The 18,581-nt window shown below is 37.3% G+C and overlaps 1 protein-coding gene across 1 annotated transcript; it reads left to right on the top strand.

Moving 5' to 3' along the window:
- Positions 1 to 949: 949 nt before the first annotated feature.
- On the top strand, positions 950 to 16,052 carry RPE65 (retinoid isomerohydrolase RPE65). The gene is made up of 11 exons (XM_026497838.3): positions 950 to 1,057; positions 1,160 to 1,301; positions 3,789 to 3,936; positions 5,155 to 5,236; positions 5,463 to 5,595; positions 5,703 to 5,842; positions 6,757 to 6,886; positions 13,740 to 13,854; positions 13,935 to 14,029; positions 14,137 to 14,248; positions 15,383 to 16,052. Exons 1-11 carry the CDS (start codon positions 981 to 983, stop codon positions 15,532 to 15,534), a joined length of 1,326 nt encoding a protein of 441 aa, XP_026353623.2. The 5' UTR covers positions 950 to 980; the 3' UTR covers positions 15,535 to 16,052.
- Positions 16,053 to 18,581: the final 2,529 nt, after the last annotated feature.

Genomic DNA, 18,581 nt, shown 5'->3' on the forward strand with positions numbered 1-18,581 from the left:
TTAACACCACAATAAGTAGTTTGCTTTTGTTTTAATATTCGGACCTGTTAGATGCTTTGTTGATCACCACAGGTATCAAGAACTTTGAAGAGACACGAGAAGGAAGAGCAAATGGAGGCTTGAAGTAGTCAGGATAACTCAGACTGTAATAGAAGAGAAATAGATCAGATCAAGCAAAAATTTAGCTAAGAAGTCAGACAAAGCTTTCATATGTCCCCTAAAGACCTTGGTACTTTTTTCCTCTTCATGACTTTGTTTCTTCGTCTATGAAATTTTAAACCTTGTTATATGGATTGGAAGAAGTGCAAAATCAGATTTTAATTGGCTTTCCACATGAGAAATCCTAGGCAACTTATGGGATATGGTTGCGGAGTTCCGTCTGTGCAAGATACTGGACTCAAGAACACCTACTTTTAAAACTTGCAAAATACATTTTTAAATTGAAGTTTTTAAACCAAGAGTGACGTAAGGGAGATTGAAAGGAATATAGTTCAGCACACCATGTTCTGTATTTCTCCACTCAGTGTTAGGTTGATGGGTTATGCGCCACAGGAAGTCAGAGGTCCTATGTGAACCACCCATGGAGGCTGCATGGTGTGATATGGAGAAATGCGTGTTTCCTGGCCCTGGCTGACTTGAGTTCTAACCCAGCTCCACCACATATGCCAATCACTTAACTTTTCTGCTTGGACACGGCAAGTCCAAGCCATGAGCCTCAATTTCCTCATCTTTGTGAGGTTTATAAGACATAAATTTAAGCTCATAGCACATTGTCTCTTTCTCTCTTAGTCGCCCTGAGAAAGTGACCTGACAATACTCTTCATTCTTCATGTTGTGGATTTATGATTTGAACTTGTTAAGGAAACACAGAATGACCATTCTCAGCTCCATATGGACCACACTGATTGCCCCTGCCTATGACCCTTTCCCGTGTCTCCATGTCCTTCAGGTTCATCCGCACTGATGCTTATGTCCGGGCAATGACTGAGAAAAGGATCGTCATAACGGAATTTGGCACCTGTGCTTTCCCAGATCCCTGCAAGAATATATTTTCCAGGTTACTGAAACTTGACTGCACGTTATTAAAGACATTTTACATTAGCCCTTTTCTCTCACGGCTTGATAGTTACTGGACTGAAAAATCCATTTGCTTCTGCAGGTTTTTTTCTTACTTTCGAGGAGTGGAGGTCACTGACAATGCCCTTGTTAACATCTACCCAGTAGGGGAAGATTACTATGCCTGCACAGAGACCAACTTCATTACAAAGATTAATCCCGAGACCTTGGAGACAATTAAGCAGGTAGGACACAATGCTCAGGCAAAACTGCTCAAGAAGTTAGAATTCGCAGTTTAGAATTAACTGCAGTTTGGGGGAAAGAACTTGAGAGCAAGATAGATTAAGTTTCACCTACTTGCTTTGTCATCAACTACTAGCTATGTGACATAGGGCAAATTTTGTTTCTTCATCTATGAAATTTTAAACATTTGTTGTATGGGTTGAAGGAAAACCTTATAAAATGCCTAAGATACTCATTCATTCATTTGTGACACAGATATTTATTGAGTCCCTTCCATGTATCAGAACTTATTCTAGATGCAAAGGATATATCAATAGGTAAGACAACCTGGGTAAGACAAAAATTTGGAATAAGTTGTTTAGCTAATGGGAAGCTACTGGAAGTTTTTGCTTGGAGATACGGTATCAGCAGAGCTGTGCTTTAGGGTATTTAATCTGGAAGCCAAGCGTGAACTGTATGGGAGGACAAAAGAGATAGGGATAGCAAGGAGACAAGTTAGGTGGAATTTAAGACCAGAACTAGAAATTCAGTGTAGTAGAAATAGAAAGGAAAAATAGTCCCAACCCTAGGCCTCAATGTCACTAGCTAATTTATGATTCTCAGAGGACTATTTACTAAGGCTTAACATATCCTCATCAATAGCTCTTTCTTGTTTTTAATGTATGTTTGTAATCGTATAAGAGTATGTGTTAGATCATTTGGAGAAGAAGTGAAACTGAATTCTAAACCATTCATTTAATTCTGATGAGTGAATCTGTGCTCAAATTACTATGGTAATATAATTGCAAATGTAAAGTTCATGTACGGCTCCAAAATAACCTTCATTAGGGGGTCAAGTTTCATTGTGAGCATCACTGTGCCTTGATTTCATAAAACATACAGTTTTAAAACTTGAGATTTTTTAATTACTGTTACTAAAATAGCCTCCTAATCAGTGCCTTTGCCTCCAGCCTGATTCTCTTAAATACAACTTCCCTAATTCAGTAGAAGCAATTTTTCTAAAATACAAGTATAAATGTGTTACTCTATCTGAGGCACCCACAGTTCCCAAGATAAAGTCCAAATGGGGCTTTGTGGCTGTCTGGCTCTTATTTCTCCTCCTCCATGCATGCCTTTCACAGCAGCCATGTTCGATGACTAGTAATCCCAAACAGCACCTGCTACTTCGCAATTCAAGCTCGTACATTAGGGTTCCCACTCCCTGAAACACCTGTCATCCTTCTCCACCTGGCTAATTTTACTTGTTTTTCAAGCATTACTTGGAGTCATTGTCCTTGGAAGCCCAGCCTAATCTCCCAGTCTGGGTTAGATGACCTTTCTCTCCAGATACCATTTTGCATTACCAGCAACACACTATATTATACACCAGCGTATTGGTCTAACAGTGCTATCAAATAGAACTTTCTGCAATGATGCATTGTCCAAGTGCTGTTGAGTAGTTGAAATGTGGCAAATGTGACTGAGGACCTGAATTTAAAATTTTATCTAATCATCATCAATCCACATTAAATTACATGGGCTACCATATTGGACAGCACAAGTCTAGACTGAAGTTCTTGACCCTGGCACAGTAATAATAGAAGTTCAATGAGTACTTGATGAATGATTGAATGAATGAATGTCTTGACTATTATTTAAATAAGAATGCTAAAAACTCCCTTTAAAACATATCTCCTCAAATAGAAAGAATTTTGGTTAAATATATACCTCATCAATTATTCATTCAATAAATCTGTATTGAGCAGGTGACAGGTAGAAAATTCTAGTGCTAATTTTGCCAGTGTGTGGCTCTGTATCCTTGAAAAAGTCACTTGACCTCTCTTGGACCTCAATTTCTCTTTCTGTAAACAGAGAGATTTATGCTAGATTTGTGATTCTGAATTTCTTATGAGACTCTAAATTGAATTAAAGCACTAAATCTTTTCTCCAAAAACATTTGCATTTAATTCCAGAAGATTCATAGTTCTCCTGAAGTCTATTTGGGTGACTCTATACTAAATAGAATCCTGGGGTTTCTTTTGGTTCCAAATTTATACTCTGCAAGCCACTGGATTTGGTATTTAGGTTATACTATACAAAATGGCCATTTTCATAAAATAAAAATTATTGTATAACTCAGCAATTTCACACAATTCATCTAATACAATAAGGAGGATATAAAGAAATCCCAGGATTCACATTATCAGCTTGAGGACAATCTGCATGTGCAAAAGGAAAGTAACTAACCAGAGCAGTGTATGGGAACACAGTCAAGAAGATCTCCAAGATTTCAGAGGTGTGGCAGGTCAGCATGAGGGGCAGAGGAGAGCTCTGCACTGAAAACAGGAATTCAGGCAGACTTGAAAGACGGTAGAACCCAGAAAGATGGAAAGAAAGAGAAAATGCACTTTGGGTGAGGGTACAAGTGGTAGCAGTAAGGTCAGACCTATGGACAAAGGGGTAATACAGTCTTTCTCTTTACATGAATGACATCTGCTCTCCTTCCATAGGTTGACCTTTGCAACTATGTCTCTGTCAACGGAGCCACTGCTCACCCCCATATTGAAAGTGATGGAACTGTTTACAACATTGGTAATTGCTTTGGGAAAAATTTTTCAATTGCCTACAATATTGTAAAGATCCCTCCACTACAAGCAGGTCAGTTTACCAATTTGACTCTTCTTAAAACAAGTATCTATATTGTGAGAAAATTACTGGAAATGGGATACCAGATCAGAATATCAGGATCACACTATAGCTGCACGGTTAAATCACTTTCAGATTGTCCTTTGCCCCTATCCTACCATGGACCAATGCCCAGAAGTACCGTAGCAGAAAATGACAACTTGAAAATATAGAGAGCAAGTGGCCAAATCGTATTCTACAATGTTTCAAAAATGTAGTGTGTATATGAGTATTTGACCAAATAAGAGTTAGAATCAAATTCAGGAAATACTTATCAAGCATTTATTCACGTGCCAGGCAAAATTAAATTTTTAAACAAATATATGTGTATGCATAATAGCACACACGCATATATGAGAAGGTACTAAGTATTTTGTGTGTGTTCAATTCCCAAAGCCACAAACAAATCTATTAACTCATATTAATATTATGGAGAAAGAATATTAAAACAGGAAAGAGAGTACTCTTTAGAATTCTCCATTCATCCTCCATTCACTGCCAGAAATTTGATAACCATCTTGGTGACAGAATTATTTGAATACATATGGATTTTTGTTTAGTATTGCATAGCATGGATCTCAAAGTGTAGTCCCTGGACCAGCAGCATCACTTGGGAAGCCACTAGAAATCCAGAGCCCCACCTGTGGTTGACTGAAGGAGGAATTCTCAGTGTAGACCCACAATTACTATTTTAAGAAGCTCTTTATGTGATTCTGATGCACACTAAGGTTTGAAGACCACTGACATAGTAGGAAACAAACTTTGCTGTGCTTAAGAATTACCATACAGAACTAATGACACAAACCCACATATACTGTATTTTACAGGTAACTTAAGGGATTATGAAAGGCATTTTGACCATACTAAAGTTTTGCCTTACTCACCGACTTAGCACCTACCACCTCCAGTTGTTAAGACGCATGCAACTCCACTGTCCTCTGCCTGCTACAAAACTGTTTTGAGTACACTTTTCCAAATCTGCTGCTGTTTGGATTTTCCTGGGTGACTGCAGCTTCACATGAAATTTCCCTAATAAATGCCAATGACTGAGAAAATGAAAATAAACCCTAAAAAAAAAAAATCAAGATCTGAAAATGTATTTCTTTACTTGCATAAGCTGTTCTAAATGCTTTGTATTAAAAGAGAAAAAAAGAGGCTTTTCCAAAGCCTTTTAAAACCGCTTTATTTCAGACAAGGAAGATCCAATAAGCAAGTCAGAGGTCGTTGTACAATTCCCCTGCAGTGACCGATTCAAGCCATCTTACGTCCATAGGTAACTTGAAGGCCTGCTATGAATCTTCAGGAAAACTCAAGTTTAAAGATCTGCTTTGCCTACCTTTGATACCAATCCTGATCACGACATTTTCTTGCAGAAACCTAAATTTAAATGTAATTAATTTCATGTAGGCACTGTTGATTCAAACCTCATGTGCACATATTTCTTTGTGATTTGAGAATCAGCCCTTCACATTCACAAGTCTATTTGTGTTCCTAAACAGTTTTGGTTTGACTCCCAACTATATTGTTTTTGTGGAGACGCCAGTCAAAATTAACCTGTTCAAGTTCCTTTCTTCATGGAGTCTTTGGGGAGCCAACTACATGGATTGTTTTGAGTCCAATGAAACCATGGGGGTAAGTGGTGCATTTATTTGTCAGGTTTAGGATTCCGAAGAAGGCATTTTGCAATGTATACTGTCTTCCTTTTTAAATGCATCAAAATATTTTCCTCACTTTTCAAGGTTTGGCTTCATATCGCTGACAAAAAAAGAAGAAAGTATCTCAATAATAAATACAGGACCTCTTCTTTTAATCTCTTCCATCACATCAATACTTATGAAGACAATGAGTTTCTGATTGTGGATCTCTGTTGCTGGAAAGGGTAAGAAAGAACATTGGATAATGTTACATCTCCAGTCATGCCTAGAAATTAGGGGCCTTTTTCAGAGAAGCTGCTCTCAGTATTTAATCTGAATTACAGCTAAAAAAAGCAAGAAATATCCTTAAGTCTTGGAATATAATTGAAAAAGCAGGAGGGAGGCTAGGTAATCAGAAGCACTCACAAAACGAACATCAAAACCATGGTTAATGATTGAAAACTGATCAGGTTTGAGCCTGACCTGAAAATAAAAGGTGGTATGATCTGATAAGTGAATTTAAACTGAACCTCACTGCAACTTGCCAAGTTCTCCTGGAGGGCCTTGAACTCCACCCACTCTGGGTTTGGAAGAAAGAGGCACGCTTTCTTGAGAATACCAAGTCACTAAAAAGATAGTAGCCCCAAAAGACAGACAGAATGGTGATGGAGAAACAGAACAGAAAGTATCAAAACCTGCTCTTATTTAAACATATTGGTGAGGCAGGTTTGTTTGTTTATTTGTTTTTCATGAAGCATGGGCAGGAGGAAATGGCTCTAATATACTTGGGTCATTAGCAGTTTCTGGGTTGGAGAATAAAAATCAGGCAGGTTGGGGCACATGGATGGCACAGTCGGTTAAGTGTCTGACTCTTGGTTTCAGCTCAGGTCCTGATCTCAGGGTCCTGGGATCAAGCTCAACCTCAGCTCTAAGCTCAGCACAGATTCTGCTTAAGACTCTCTCTCCCTCTGCCCCTCCCCCACCCCTCCCCCCTACCCCGCGCTCGCTCACTCTATCTCTAAAATAAATAAATAAATCTTTAAAAAAAAAAAAAAAAAAAACAGAACAGGCAGGCACTTGTTCTTTTAAAAGGCATGGATCACCTGTCTGAAATTATTTGCAATTGTCTGTGCTCATGTCTGACTTCTTACTTTTGCAGATTTGAATTTGTTTATAATTACTTATATTTAGCCAATTTACGTGAGAACTGGGAAGAGGTGAAAAAAAATGCCAGAAAGGCTCCCCAGCCTGAAGTTAGGAGATACGTGCTTCCTCTGAATATTGACAAGGTAACCGCCCCCTACACAGATTTCAGATATATCCGGATTTGTTCTCCTGCCTTATGTTTATACATAAAATCTTGAAATTTCAGAGCTGGAAGGAACTTTAAAAATACACTAATTCAACTCCCCTCATTTAACAAACGAGGAAACTGGAGCTCAGAAGAGTGACATGACTTAGCAAAAGCCAACTGCAGCAGAGCCAAAATGAAAACCTGGTTTTGATGCTAAATCTGCTGTTCTTTCATTTGCAAAAATCTTTTCAAAATATATTTTCTCAGTGAATAGTGCAGACCACTGATTCCTAGGATCTTCTGTCAATAATATGAATAATTTAATTTAAATAATTTGAAATTCTAAAGAAATGAAGCATTAAAAAGTAACCCTGTAGGGAAATCAGTCCATGATTTTGGTTTTCCGCAAACCTAAAAATATCGGTAGAAGACAAACATCGTTAATAGCCTTCGGCAGTCATCTTTTTATTTCTACTTTTTCTTCCTTATATTCAGTGGCTGTCTTTTTAGAATGTTAGAAGAACATCAAGAAGTTTTTGTGTGATAGAATGCCAGTCAAAATCAAGACAAATAGAATTTTCACAATAGATACATGAGCATACGCTGCCATTTATGTACATATGAGATATATACACAAAAATGGGTAAGGCAGCTACATGGAATGTAAAACATTGTACTCAAAGCCAGAGCAAATATAGTGGGAAAAAAAAACCAATTTAGAACTAGACACTACTGCTCTTAAGCAAGCTTGTAAGCTTATAAGCTCTATGAAGGATAAGAAAAGAGGGGGAGGTTGAGGTGGGGCATTAGGTAGTCAGGTAAATGAGCTTCTACAAAGGCAAGGAAGTGTTAAAAAAGCAAAATTAATATAGAAATATAAAGTAGTTGGAGGAGCTGGTACATTAGGAGTAGAGGAGGAGAGATGGGCATTGGGCAGAGAGACTGGAAAGAAGGTTGGAATGATATTGTGCAGGGCGTTAAGCACTCTAACTTTCCCCTTAGGAAACATATATCTGGTACATAGTTGAGTGTCCACAAAATACCAAATAAATGAGTCCAATGATTTTAATAAAATATTATTTTACTAGTGATGAGAAAATCACAGTAATCTTTAAGGAAATAAGATCATTTAATTTAAATATCCCTTACCTCACTCTCTTCATATCCAAAAAGAGGAAAAAGGAAAGATTGTCCTAAATGTGTAGTCATCACTACCTGAAGAAAAACCACCCAATTATGAAATAGAGAACTTCAGTGATGAAAAAATGTCTAATGTCACTCGAGACCCTGCTTTCACTCTCTCCCAATAATTATGAATTAACCACTGTAACACAGCGTCATACGAGTTATTTCAGTGGGTACATCAATAGGATATGCTCTTGTTCTCCTGGAACTCATTACCTAGTGTAGTAGGGAGGAGGAAGGTGATTTGGTAATGATAACACAATGAGATAAGTAGTGGGAGGGAGGCATAAACTACTTTGGCTATTCAGAGAATGGAATAGTCGCACTTGTTTGGGGAGATTCATGAAACACAGTCATTTGCAATATTCTGGCAGAAGATATTGAAGCAGATCAACCTAAGACAGGAGGAATAGTTTGAGAAAAGACAGAAGTGGGGAGGGGCAGAAGAGCAGAGGGAACTGACTGCAATCCAATTAGTTAGAACATAAGATTAAGTAGTAGAATAAATGGGGGGGGCGGATTTAAAAAAAAAAAGCTTAAAAAGCAGATTTATAGTCTTTAAAAGCTTTAAGGCCAGGCTAAGAGGTTGTACTGTCTTTGGCAGCGAAGGTTCCTAAACAGAAGAAAACCATATTCAGAGCTGGTGGACTGGGTACCAAGGGTACTGACTTTCATGGTTTTCTTTTCTACTAAATGTCTGGCTTCCCCCAAGCAAGTTACTCAATCACTCTCTATCTATAAAGAGAACCATTTAACCTTCTTAAATTTCTTTTTCCTTACCTGTATCCATCTTACACGGTTGTTGTGGCTGCTACACGAGTTGATATATGTTAATTATTAAATATAGCCCTTGACACAAAGTAAATAAATAAATATCCCCTATCATCATCAACAACAACAAAATCAGTATCAAAACATCTTAATGAAAGATGCCTCATAGGCTTTCATACATCAATGAAGGACACTGTGAGGCCAATTAGGGTCAATAGTTACTGATGTTGACATGATGATCAAATATATGAGAATAAATAGATGAAATCGCTAGCAGGGAAAAGTCATACTTTAGAATACGTTTTCTAAAAGAAACATACACATTTGCTTGAAGAATTTGATAGCCCAGAAAATGCTAAGAGAGGAAAAGATGGCCAGGCACAGAAGTTTGGAAGGTCTCATGTACAGAAAGTACAAAAAAGAGGAGCCAGAAAGAGAGAGAGAGAAAGTCACCAAGGAGCCCTAGCTAGAGCAAAGAGAGGACAATCCCACATAGGATAGGGCAAGATGGTTTCATCAGTGCCCACTGCTACGGGCAAGTTGAAAACGATGAAGACTAAAAGTCAAACATCAGATTTGGTGATCTCCAAGGGATGAGGATCAGAAAGGGAGACGTCAGGACTCATGGCACTGAAGGTGAGCAACTGGTAGGATGTGGGAGCAGTTACTTTAAGTATACACTTTGAAAAATTTGGCAGTGAAGGGAAAAATCGGTCATAAATTAGGAGAAGAGGTAAGAAAGAGATTGAGGGAAGGGCTAAGGAGAGGAAAGAGTATAAGATTGAGTGAAGTTTACAGTTTACTAATTAAGATAATGGTAGTATTCTTAAAGTATATCTTTATATTTTTTTTGAATAAGCAGTGCATTTAAATGGTCAAAAATCAAAATGGTATGCAAAGGTACACACTGGGAAATCTCACTCCACACTCCCCCTGTATCCAGTCCATACCATCCCCATTCACTTCCTATGTGTAACTTTTCGTGTCTTTCCTTTTCTTTGGCTTGTTTATGCAAGTATAAGAAAAATATATATATATATAATTATTATTTCCCATTCTCATACACAAAAAGGGACTTTCTATAGCCACCATTTTGTGCCCTGCTTTCTTCATTTAACAATATATATGCTAAAGATCTTGCTGTTTTCAGCTACACAGTATTCTTTCTGTGAACATACCCAAGTCCCTCACTGGTGCACAACAGAATTGTTTCCAATCTTTGGCTATTACCAATAAGGTAATAACGAATAACTTTGTATGTATGGCTATTACTGATAGTGTAATAATAACTTTGTATGTATATCATTTCATACACGCACAGATATATGAATAGATTAGATCCTCAGAAATGAGATTTTGGGTTAAAGGAAAAAAATGCATCTTTTAAATAAAAAAATGGGTGGGGAGTGAAAATGAGGAACTAGTTTGTTGGGGAAAGCAAAAGTAATGTTACAGATTTCTTACATAAAAAATTTAATTTAATTTAATAATAGAAAAAATAAGATAGAATGAAGATAATCAATTTAAATTTAATACGTCTGATGTAGGCATTTGATCTCTTCTTCCCCAAAACACCACAGAGTGCCTTGAGGCTCCATTTCACAGAATCTCAGAATTCTCATCATTTCTGTATTTTCTCCTTACCTTCCTATCCCTTTCCTATTCTAAGAATCTTCTATTTCCTCTTAATTCATCGTACACCCCCAGAAAAATCTCCTCTATCCTCTTCTCACAATATTCCTTTCACCTTCTTTTTTTTAAACCAAAACCTGGGGGCACCTGGGTGGCTCAGTCAGTTAAGCATCTGCCTTCAGCTCAGATCATGGTCCCAGGGTCCTCGGATGGAGCCCTACGTTGGGCTCCAAGATCAGCAGGGAGGCTGCTTCTCCCTCTCCCTCCTGCTTGTGCTCTCTCTCTCTCAAACAAATAAATAAAATCTTTAAAAAACAAAAACCTGGCACTGATCTCTAGTCTCTTCCTGCAGCCTTTATACCACTTCACCTTGGGTTGGGGTAGGTCTTCTCTGTGTTCTACTTCTCTGTTTCCAGATTCATTGTTCCTTCCATCCACTCTTAAAATATTCCAATTTTAATCTCATTTCAGCTAATTATATAGCCAAGTGTTATGTACATATATACATACATACACCCCTCATTACTGTTGTTGTTTATGAACCACCACTCACTTCCCTTCCTAGCTCAATGTCACACTTCCCAGATCTACTGACTCTTGGTCATTTCCATATAAACATCATATGTGATTCTTCCCACAACCTGGCCTCTCAGTTCCTTGACCTCTTCCACTGATCTTGTCTTCCATTCTATGTCAGCCACTCACTCCCCGTAGTTATACATTTGACCCTACCATTACCTATGACTGTGCTTCTTCCATAATCTTAGTTTCATGCATGATATGCTCCGACTACCACCTCCTATCTTTCGAGATCACTTGCCCTATTGCGATTCCCACCAGAAACCTCCAATCCACTGGACCTACTACCTTCTCACTATACCTCATTCCTCTGAGAACTTACTTTCCCTCATTACTTAATTAAAATTCCATTGTCAACAATTTTAATCTTATATAGATCTTCACTTCTCTTGCCTCTTTCTTACTTTATTGAACTCATTTATCAAAACCACAATCTCCCCTAGTTAAGTTCAACTCTCCACCCACTCTACACTTGTATCTCTGAGGATGAAATTAAGTGCTGAAAACACACAATCATGTTAATTGGTTCATTTTTAAATACATGACCACAAACCTCACTGTTACATTTCTCAACTGCATTTACTCTCCCACTTTGCTAGTTAAGTATTTCACACCCTCCTCTCTTCAAACTTCTAACACCTCCCACCTCCACACTCATACTCAGCTGATGGCTCTGCTTCCTATTTTATTGAAACAAATGAAAGAAATCAAAAAAGAACGTTAGACTCCTGCCACCACATCTACCCACCCACCAGCATCTGTACTTGTATTGAATTATCTATCATCCCACCCAGAACTAGTCCTTCCCATTTTCCCTTCCTTACCCACTCAAGGACATCACTCAAGCAATTCTTCCCCCTCTCCTTTATCATTACTTTCCCTTCTTTTTCTTTGGGTCACTCATATCATGCTATTATTTTGCCCTCTTACAAAATCCTTCTCTTGGCTCTTCTTGTCCCCATAAACTATCCTCATTCTTTTTCTTATAGACCCCTTAATGTTGGAGGACACCAGAACTCAGCCCTTCATTCTATCTTCTGTTGGTACATTCACTCCCTTTGTAAGGACTCACGCTTTAAAGCAGCCTACACTTACATTTTCAACTTACCTTTCAACTCAAGGTTCATCTTTGCTACTGCCAGTTCCACATCTCCATTTGGATGTCCAACAGACCTCTCAAGCTTAATAAGATGAAATCTAAATTTCTTCTCTTTCTCTACCAAAAAAAACTTACCGCACCTGCAGTAGTCCCCATCTTTGTTGTGACAGCTCCAATCTTTAATCATTCAGGCCAAACACCTTGGAGTCATCCTTGACTTCCATCTTAATTTCATGCCTCTTCCCTACCCCATAGCCTATCTATCAGGAAAACCTCATGGCTCTGCCTTCCACTTCTCAGTGACTCCAGTGTTACTAGCCTAGTCTGAACTATTCTTTTCTTTGAGTAGACCACATGACAAACTGGTGTCCCCAATTCCATTCTTGCATCCCCTCTTACTCCCAAAGGTAGTCTCAAGAGAACAGCCAGAGCAATTCTTTTAAATATTATCCATGTCAGCCCTCTGCCCAAATCATTCTGTGGCTTCCCATCTCTCAGAGTAAAAGACCAAGTCCTCACAATGACCTATAAAGCTGTACACAATCTCTCATCTACCCTCCCCTCCTGTTCCTCTTCCCCAGGCTCAGTCAGTTGTAGTCACACTGGTCTCTTTAATGTTCTTCGAGCCCATTTGGCATCCTCCTACATTAGGCCTTTGCACTGTTTGTTCTCTTTGTTTAAATGCTCTTCCCTAGACATCTGTGCTGTTGATTTATTCACCTCCTACAAGTTTCATCCCAAATGTCACCTTTTAAAGGAGGCCCACCCTGACCACCTCTTAAAATTATAACTCATCTACACTTCATAGTTTTGATCCTCCTAACTCTGCTGTATTTTTAAAGTGTATTTTTAATACACTTTATTAATTATATTTATTGTTTATATCCCCAAACTGGAAGGTAAGCTTCATGAGGACAGGAACCCTATTCTCTGAATTACCCCAAATGTCTAGAATAGAGTTGAGCACAAAACATATACTCAAGTATTTGACACAGGTATTAATAAATAAATATGTTCTTAGAAAGAGCTCATGGGATCTATTCCTTTCATAAAAGAATCTGAAAACTACCAGGTGGGGTAAGGGAGTGACAAGAGATCTTAGACAACATCTGATCCGGTAGTTTTCCTATTTATTTTTTTTCTTTTTGATAACAGAACTGTATGATTTTTTTCAAGGAAAATCAAAACATATCCTAACTGTAAGGAGATAAACACTATAAATGAATCCATAGAGGTTGAAGTCTTTTGTTGTTCTACTAAAAAAACATTTCTTTTTTCTCAGAGGCCCTTCCTCAGAGCCCTAAATTTTCCTTGAGGACAATCTCATTGTAGAGATGAGAAGGCCGAGAAGGCCTAAAGGTTACGTGACTTTCCCAGTGATACACAGCCAGTGACTGACACAGGCACAGCTCACTTCCCCAATCTTACTGCTGGGCTTACCTTTCTATAGCTTTCTGCACTGCTCCTCCCTACACACTGACGTAAGAAACAACGCAGGAGACAAAACTCAGGAAGACTGCATTTATGGCTGCTTGATTTTTCTTTCCTTCTCACTGAGGTGTCTGTTATCCTTTTTCCTTAGGCCGACACAGGCAAGAACTTAGTCACACTCCCCAACACAACTGCCACTGCAATTCTGTGCAGTGACGAAACCATCTGGCTGGAACCTGAGGTTCTCTTTTCAGGGCCTCGCCAAGGTGAGATGATTTAGAGAGGGAACAAACTGTTCCATTCAGAGATTAACTGAGTTTTCCTAAGCATGTCCTCTATTTTGTAGCATTTGAGTTTCCTCAAATCAATTATCAGAAGTATGGTGGGAAACCTTACACGTACGCATATGGACTTGGCTTGAATCACTTTGTTCCAGACAGGGTAATGAATCCATCTTACCTAATACTAGAATAGTAGTTTGAGTCATATGCTAGTCAAGTCAAGCACATCGGCTGATTAACTGATTGATTTTTCTTTCTCACAAGCAGCTCTGTAAGCTGAACGTTAAAACTAAAGAAACGTGGGTATGGCAAGAGCCTGATTCATATCCATCAGAACCTATCTTTGTTTCTCACCCAGATGCCTTGGAGGAAGATGATGGTAATGAAAGCAATAGATGTGTCTGAAGACTTTCTTTTTACTGAAGTTCTATATGCTAGTGCATTAGAAATCACACTGATTACTCCCTAATGTTCAGATATGATCCTTAATACTACTGAATTTAATGCAGCATGAAAGAATTTAAACTTATTGGAAAATAAGCTTCATCTTGTGGCCAATCTCATTGATTACTCAGGGAAAAATGTTAAAGCACCATCTCGTGTCGTAAAGGAACATCAACGTTTGCTCTAGATGAAGGAGGGAAGGATGAAGAAAGAACAGCATGAATTCTAGGTTTTTGCCTTTCCTGACCTAGATAAATTTCTGAAAAAGGACTGAGTTCAAAGGAGAGAAATTGAGTATTATAACAGATCAAAGAGAATGAGAATAAGGGTTCTGTGCCTCTGCTTTGGTTTCTTCTTTTAGTAAGCTGGACCTATAGCCTGTAACAGCAACTCAATGGCAAAGCATCAGTCTTTGTTAACTATTAATTAGCTGGGACGGAAAGGTAAATTACACTCTCTGGGATTAAAATATGGAAAGTCACAGAGAAATGAGTAAAATAAAGAATTACAGAGCCATTTCGTGCTAAACAATTTTACATACACAGCCCATTCAGACAAAACTGCAAAAGCTTTGCTCTCGTTTTGTTGGAAGGACGTAAGCTTCTAACCAGGTCTTGGAGAGTATATATACAGAAATAATATACCTTACTGTTTTCAAAGTCTTTTAATATATATTTTTCATTTGATTGTCACAACATTTTTTTTACAGTAGGTTATGTTAAATCTTACGTTACAGATAAGAGCACGGATCCATTTATCAATTAAGAATTTAATGAACTCCCACTATGTCCTAGTAATTGTAATAGCTTTTGGGATACAACAGTGGACAAGACTCATATGGTCACTCCCTTCCTGGAGCTTACAGTCTAGGGAACATAAAGAGTTTGAAAGACCCCTTCAGGGTGGTCACGCAGCCAGATGGTGGAAAAATCAGAACAAGATATCAAGTCATATGATTTTCTTTGTCAATGTAATACCTCCAATATTATTTCAGTGACATTTAATCTATGGTCCTGGGCTTTTTTTTTTCTTTTAATTTAACATTGCCTTACTTACTTTTGATTAACAGGTGTAGTTCTGAGTGTGGTGGTGAGCCCTGGGGCAGGACAAAAGCCTGCTTATCTTCTGATTCTGAATGCCAAGGACTTGAGTGAAGTTGCCAGGGCTGAAGTGGAGATTAACATCCCTGTTACCTTTCATGGACTGTTCAAAAAATCCTGAGCACATTCTAGCGCATAATATTTCTATTGACAAAACCAAGAAAAACAGTCAGGTCTGCAATCAAATTCTGTTCAATTTTAGCCTGCTGTATTACATCGTTTTAACTTGCAGATGCACACAATTTTGCAATATTTTACAGAAAGCACAGAGTTGAGCAAGCAATTCTTTAAAAAAAAAAAAGCAGCACATATTTAGATAATCATACTTTCTCTGTGAGACAGGCAGACCATAACTAAAAACTCTTTATATATTTAGCAATCAAATAGAAAATGAATGTGGATTTATTAAGCCTTTTTTTCCCTACTGTTAAAGTATATTTTAGGTACCCATCTTCTCCAATTATTTTTTAACATTTAAAAGCCAAGGTTCTCTACACCTGATCTGTATGTGGCTTCACTGAGGCAAGGCAGTACCATGCAAAAAGGCTTAATTACTAAATGTCAGACCAAACTTTTTCACAAACCAGGGACCATCGTCTAAGAGTAATCCTAGTAATAAGTGTGCGGATATATATATTAACTGTTCCAAGATCCTTAAGCTTTATGAACTTTAACATTTCCATTTAATATAGGCAATTATTGATTATTTCTGATTTTATAATAAGAAAACCTATCTCTAATTGACTGACAACTCTAACCAAATAATATAGCAGAGACTAAGTCATCTATTAAAAGCTTACATAACATCAAAGCAATTACATATAGTAGTGACTATAATTTTTTAAATACTCACAAATATAATTTCTACTTAAAATCAGAGTATAAGATAATGTCAGGGGGTTATACTATGTTGCCTCATGTTTAATTATATTTAAGCACTGTGCAATCAGCTGACCTAAGCAAAAGACAAAGAGAGAGAAAAAGAGAAAATATTAAAATTAACATTCAGATATTAATACATTTAAGTACTTTTTAAAATTATTCTCTTATCACTACATGTTGTAAAAAAATGGAGATTGACAAAAAATTATATTCTGTATCTTAATCCTGGTATTTTATGCTAAGAAGTATTACATATTATTGTACTTAAGATAATCAGCATTGTGTTTGACTAAGTAAAAATAGCTTGAAGGAACAGACTGACTAGGGTACTTGATGCATCCATTTGATTTCTTTATTTAGATAAAATGCAAACTCGTTTTAGAATTATAAATGCTCTTTGAAACATACTTCTCAAAGAAAATTTAAAATTACAAAAAAGTAGAAATTTTAAGGTAAAATCATACAGAGCTCATCTAAGTTCAACTATTATTAAGATTGAGTACTATTCTTTTCCATCTTTTTTCCTCCTGTGGATTTTAATATAATCATTGTTTCATTGTGGCTAGTTCCTAGCTAGAACTAGAAATTTCACAAAAGAAAATGCCAGAGAATAACATGGAATGTGTGACTGTAGATAAATATCAGCCTGTTAGCTTTTGTCTCTAGACAGGACTCATGAACATAATTTCACAAAGAAGGATATTTACCCATTTCTTTTTAAAATGCAGAAAATAAATTACTGAATAATTACTAAGTTTTGTATTTAATAAAATCTCCCAGTTTAAGAAAATTCCTAAAGCTGCCCCTTCCTACATTTGCCAATCACTCCCTACCTTATTCCCATTCATTTTCCATGAAGCAAGTCTTGCAATTTTCTGTGTCCACCTCTCCTCCTTTTGCAGGATCCCATTGTGAACACTGTGCTCTGTGGACCCCCAGTGTTTGTTAAGATAGGTGAAAGGCAGATCTAACTAAAGTAACATCTTGCCAATACCATTTCACCAAAATTGGAATTCTCTATATAATCATTGCTGATATCATACCAAAAAGGGTTAGGAGCTGCCTTTGAACACCAAAAATGGAAGATGGCCTTTAAAATTTTTAATTAGAATAAGGGAGGTTTAAGTCAGACAAGAGGGACTAACTTGGAAATGCAGATTGAAAAAAATTAAGGAAACTGCTTAGAACCAGAGCTACCCATTTGGAGAATCTAGAGAACCACATCCCGTCTACAAACAAATAAATCTGTTTTAAGGAAAAAAATTTAACTGAATTAAGCCAAATAAACCTGTTGATAAGTAGTTATTTTTAAAATAACAATTTGAGACCTTTATTTTTTCCATTTTTATCATCTTATATTTGTCATAGCCAAGTCAATAAACTTTTGAAAATATCATCAAATTAAAAACTGAAAACTCTCTTACGTCAGACAATCTAGACAGGGTCCCTGTGCTATATTCTAAACCAGAAAATACCAATAGACAACAAAGGCAGCCAACTTTCCCAGAATTCCGTAACGATATCATTCCATCATCCCACAGTCTGGTTAAAGAATATAAAATGCAGTGTTTTCTTTTGTAAACTTGATAGGAAGAGTATCAATGATTAGGGATTATAGAGAAAATCTGCCCTTAAGGAATCCCTGAAGAACATCGCAGAGGAACACCAAATCTGGTAAAATTCAGCCTCAGTGGGAAAACAATCTCTGAAGGATAGGAAGAAAGGAAGAAACTCACACTCTTTGCCTTTTGCTTTCAGAGAAAAGTGAAAGTCACTCCTAATGCTATACCCATCGTGGTACTACCTGTACCATCTTAAAGATGAGGAAAGGGAGGCCAAGTTACGCTTTTAATGAGAAGCAAAACTTAAACTAAAACCTAAACATAACAGTTCCTCTTGAAAATTTATTTTCTGATACCTTCTGAAATATTCCTACTAATTGAAAATTTTATTTCAAATATAACTACTATCATACTACTTAGTCATCAAGTCTGGGTGCAAATAAAATCTTTGACTGGTCGGTAACTCTTACTATTGATTAGTAGGCCATAATATTCCTTAAATAATAGTGACTGTATACCAAGTATATATTATACCGGGGATTCTATTCATCAGTCTCTGTAAAATCCGATGTGTAGATTTGACAACCCTGTGTTGCAGGTGAGGAAAGTGAAGCTCAATAACTTTAAGTATCTTGGCCAAGTTTCCAACACAGAATGGTGATCTAATTCCAAATACAATTTGTATCTGTTGGACACAATGAACTACTACCTGGAGGTAGTTCAC

This window comes from Ursus arctos, unplaced genomic scaffold (assembly GCF_023065955.2).
Source record: "Ursus arctos isolate Adak ecotype North America unplaced genomic scaffold, UrsArc2.0 scaffold_12, whole genome shotgun sequence".
NCBI classification, from domain to species: Eukaryota; Metazoa; Chordata; class Mammalia; order Carnivora; family Ursidae; genus Ursus; species Ursus arctos.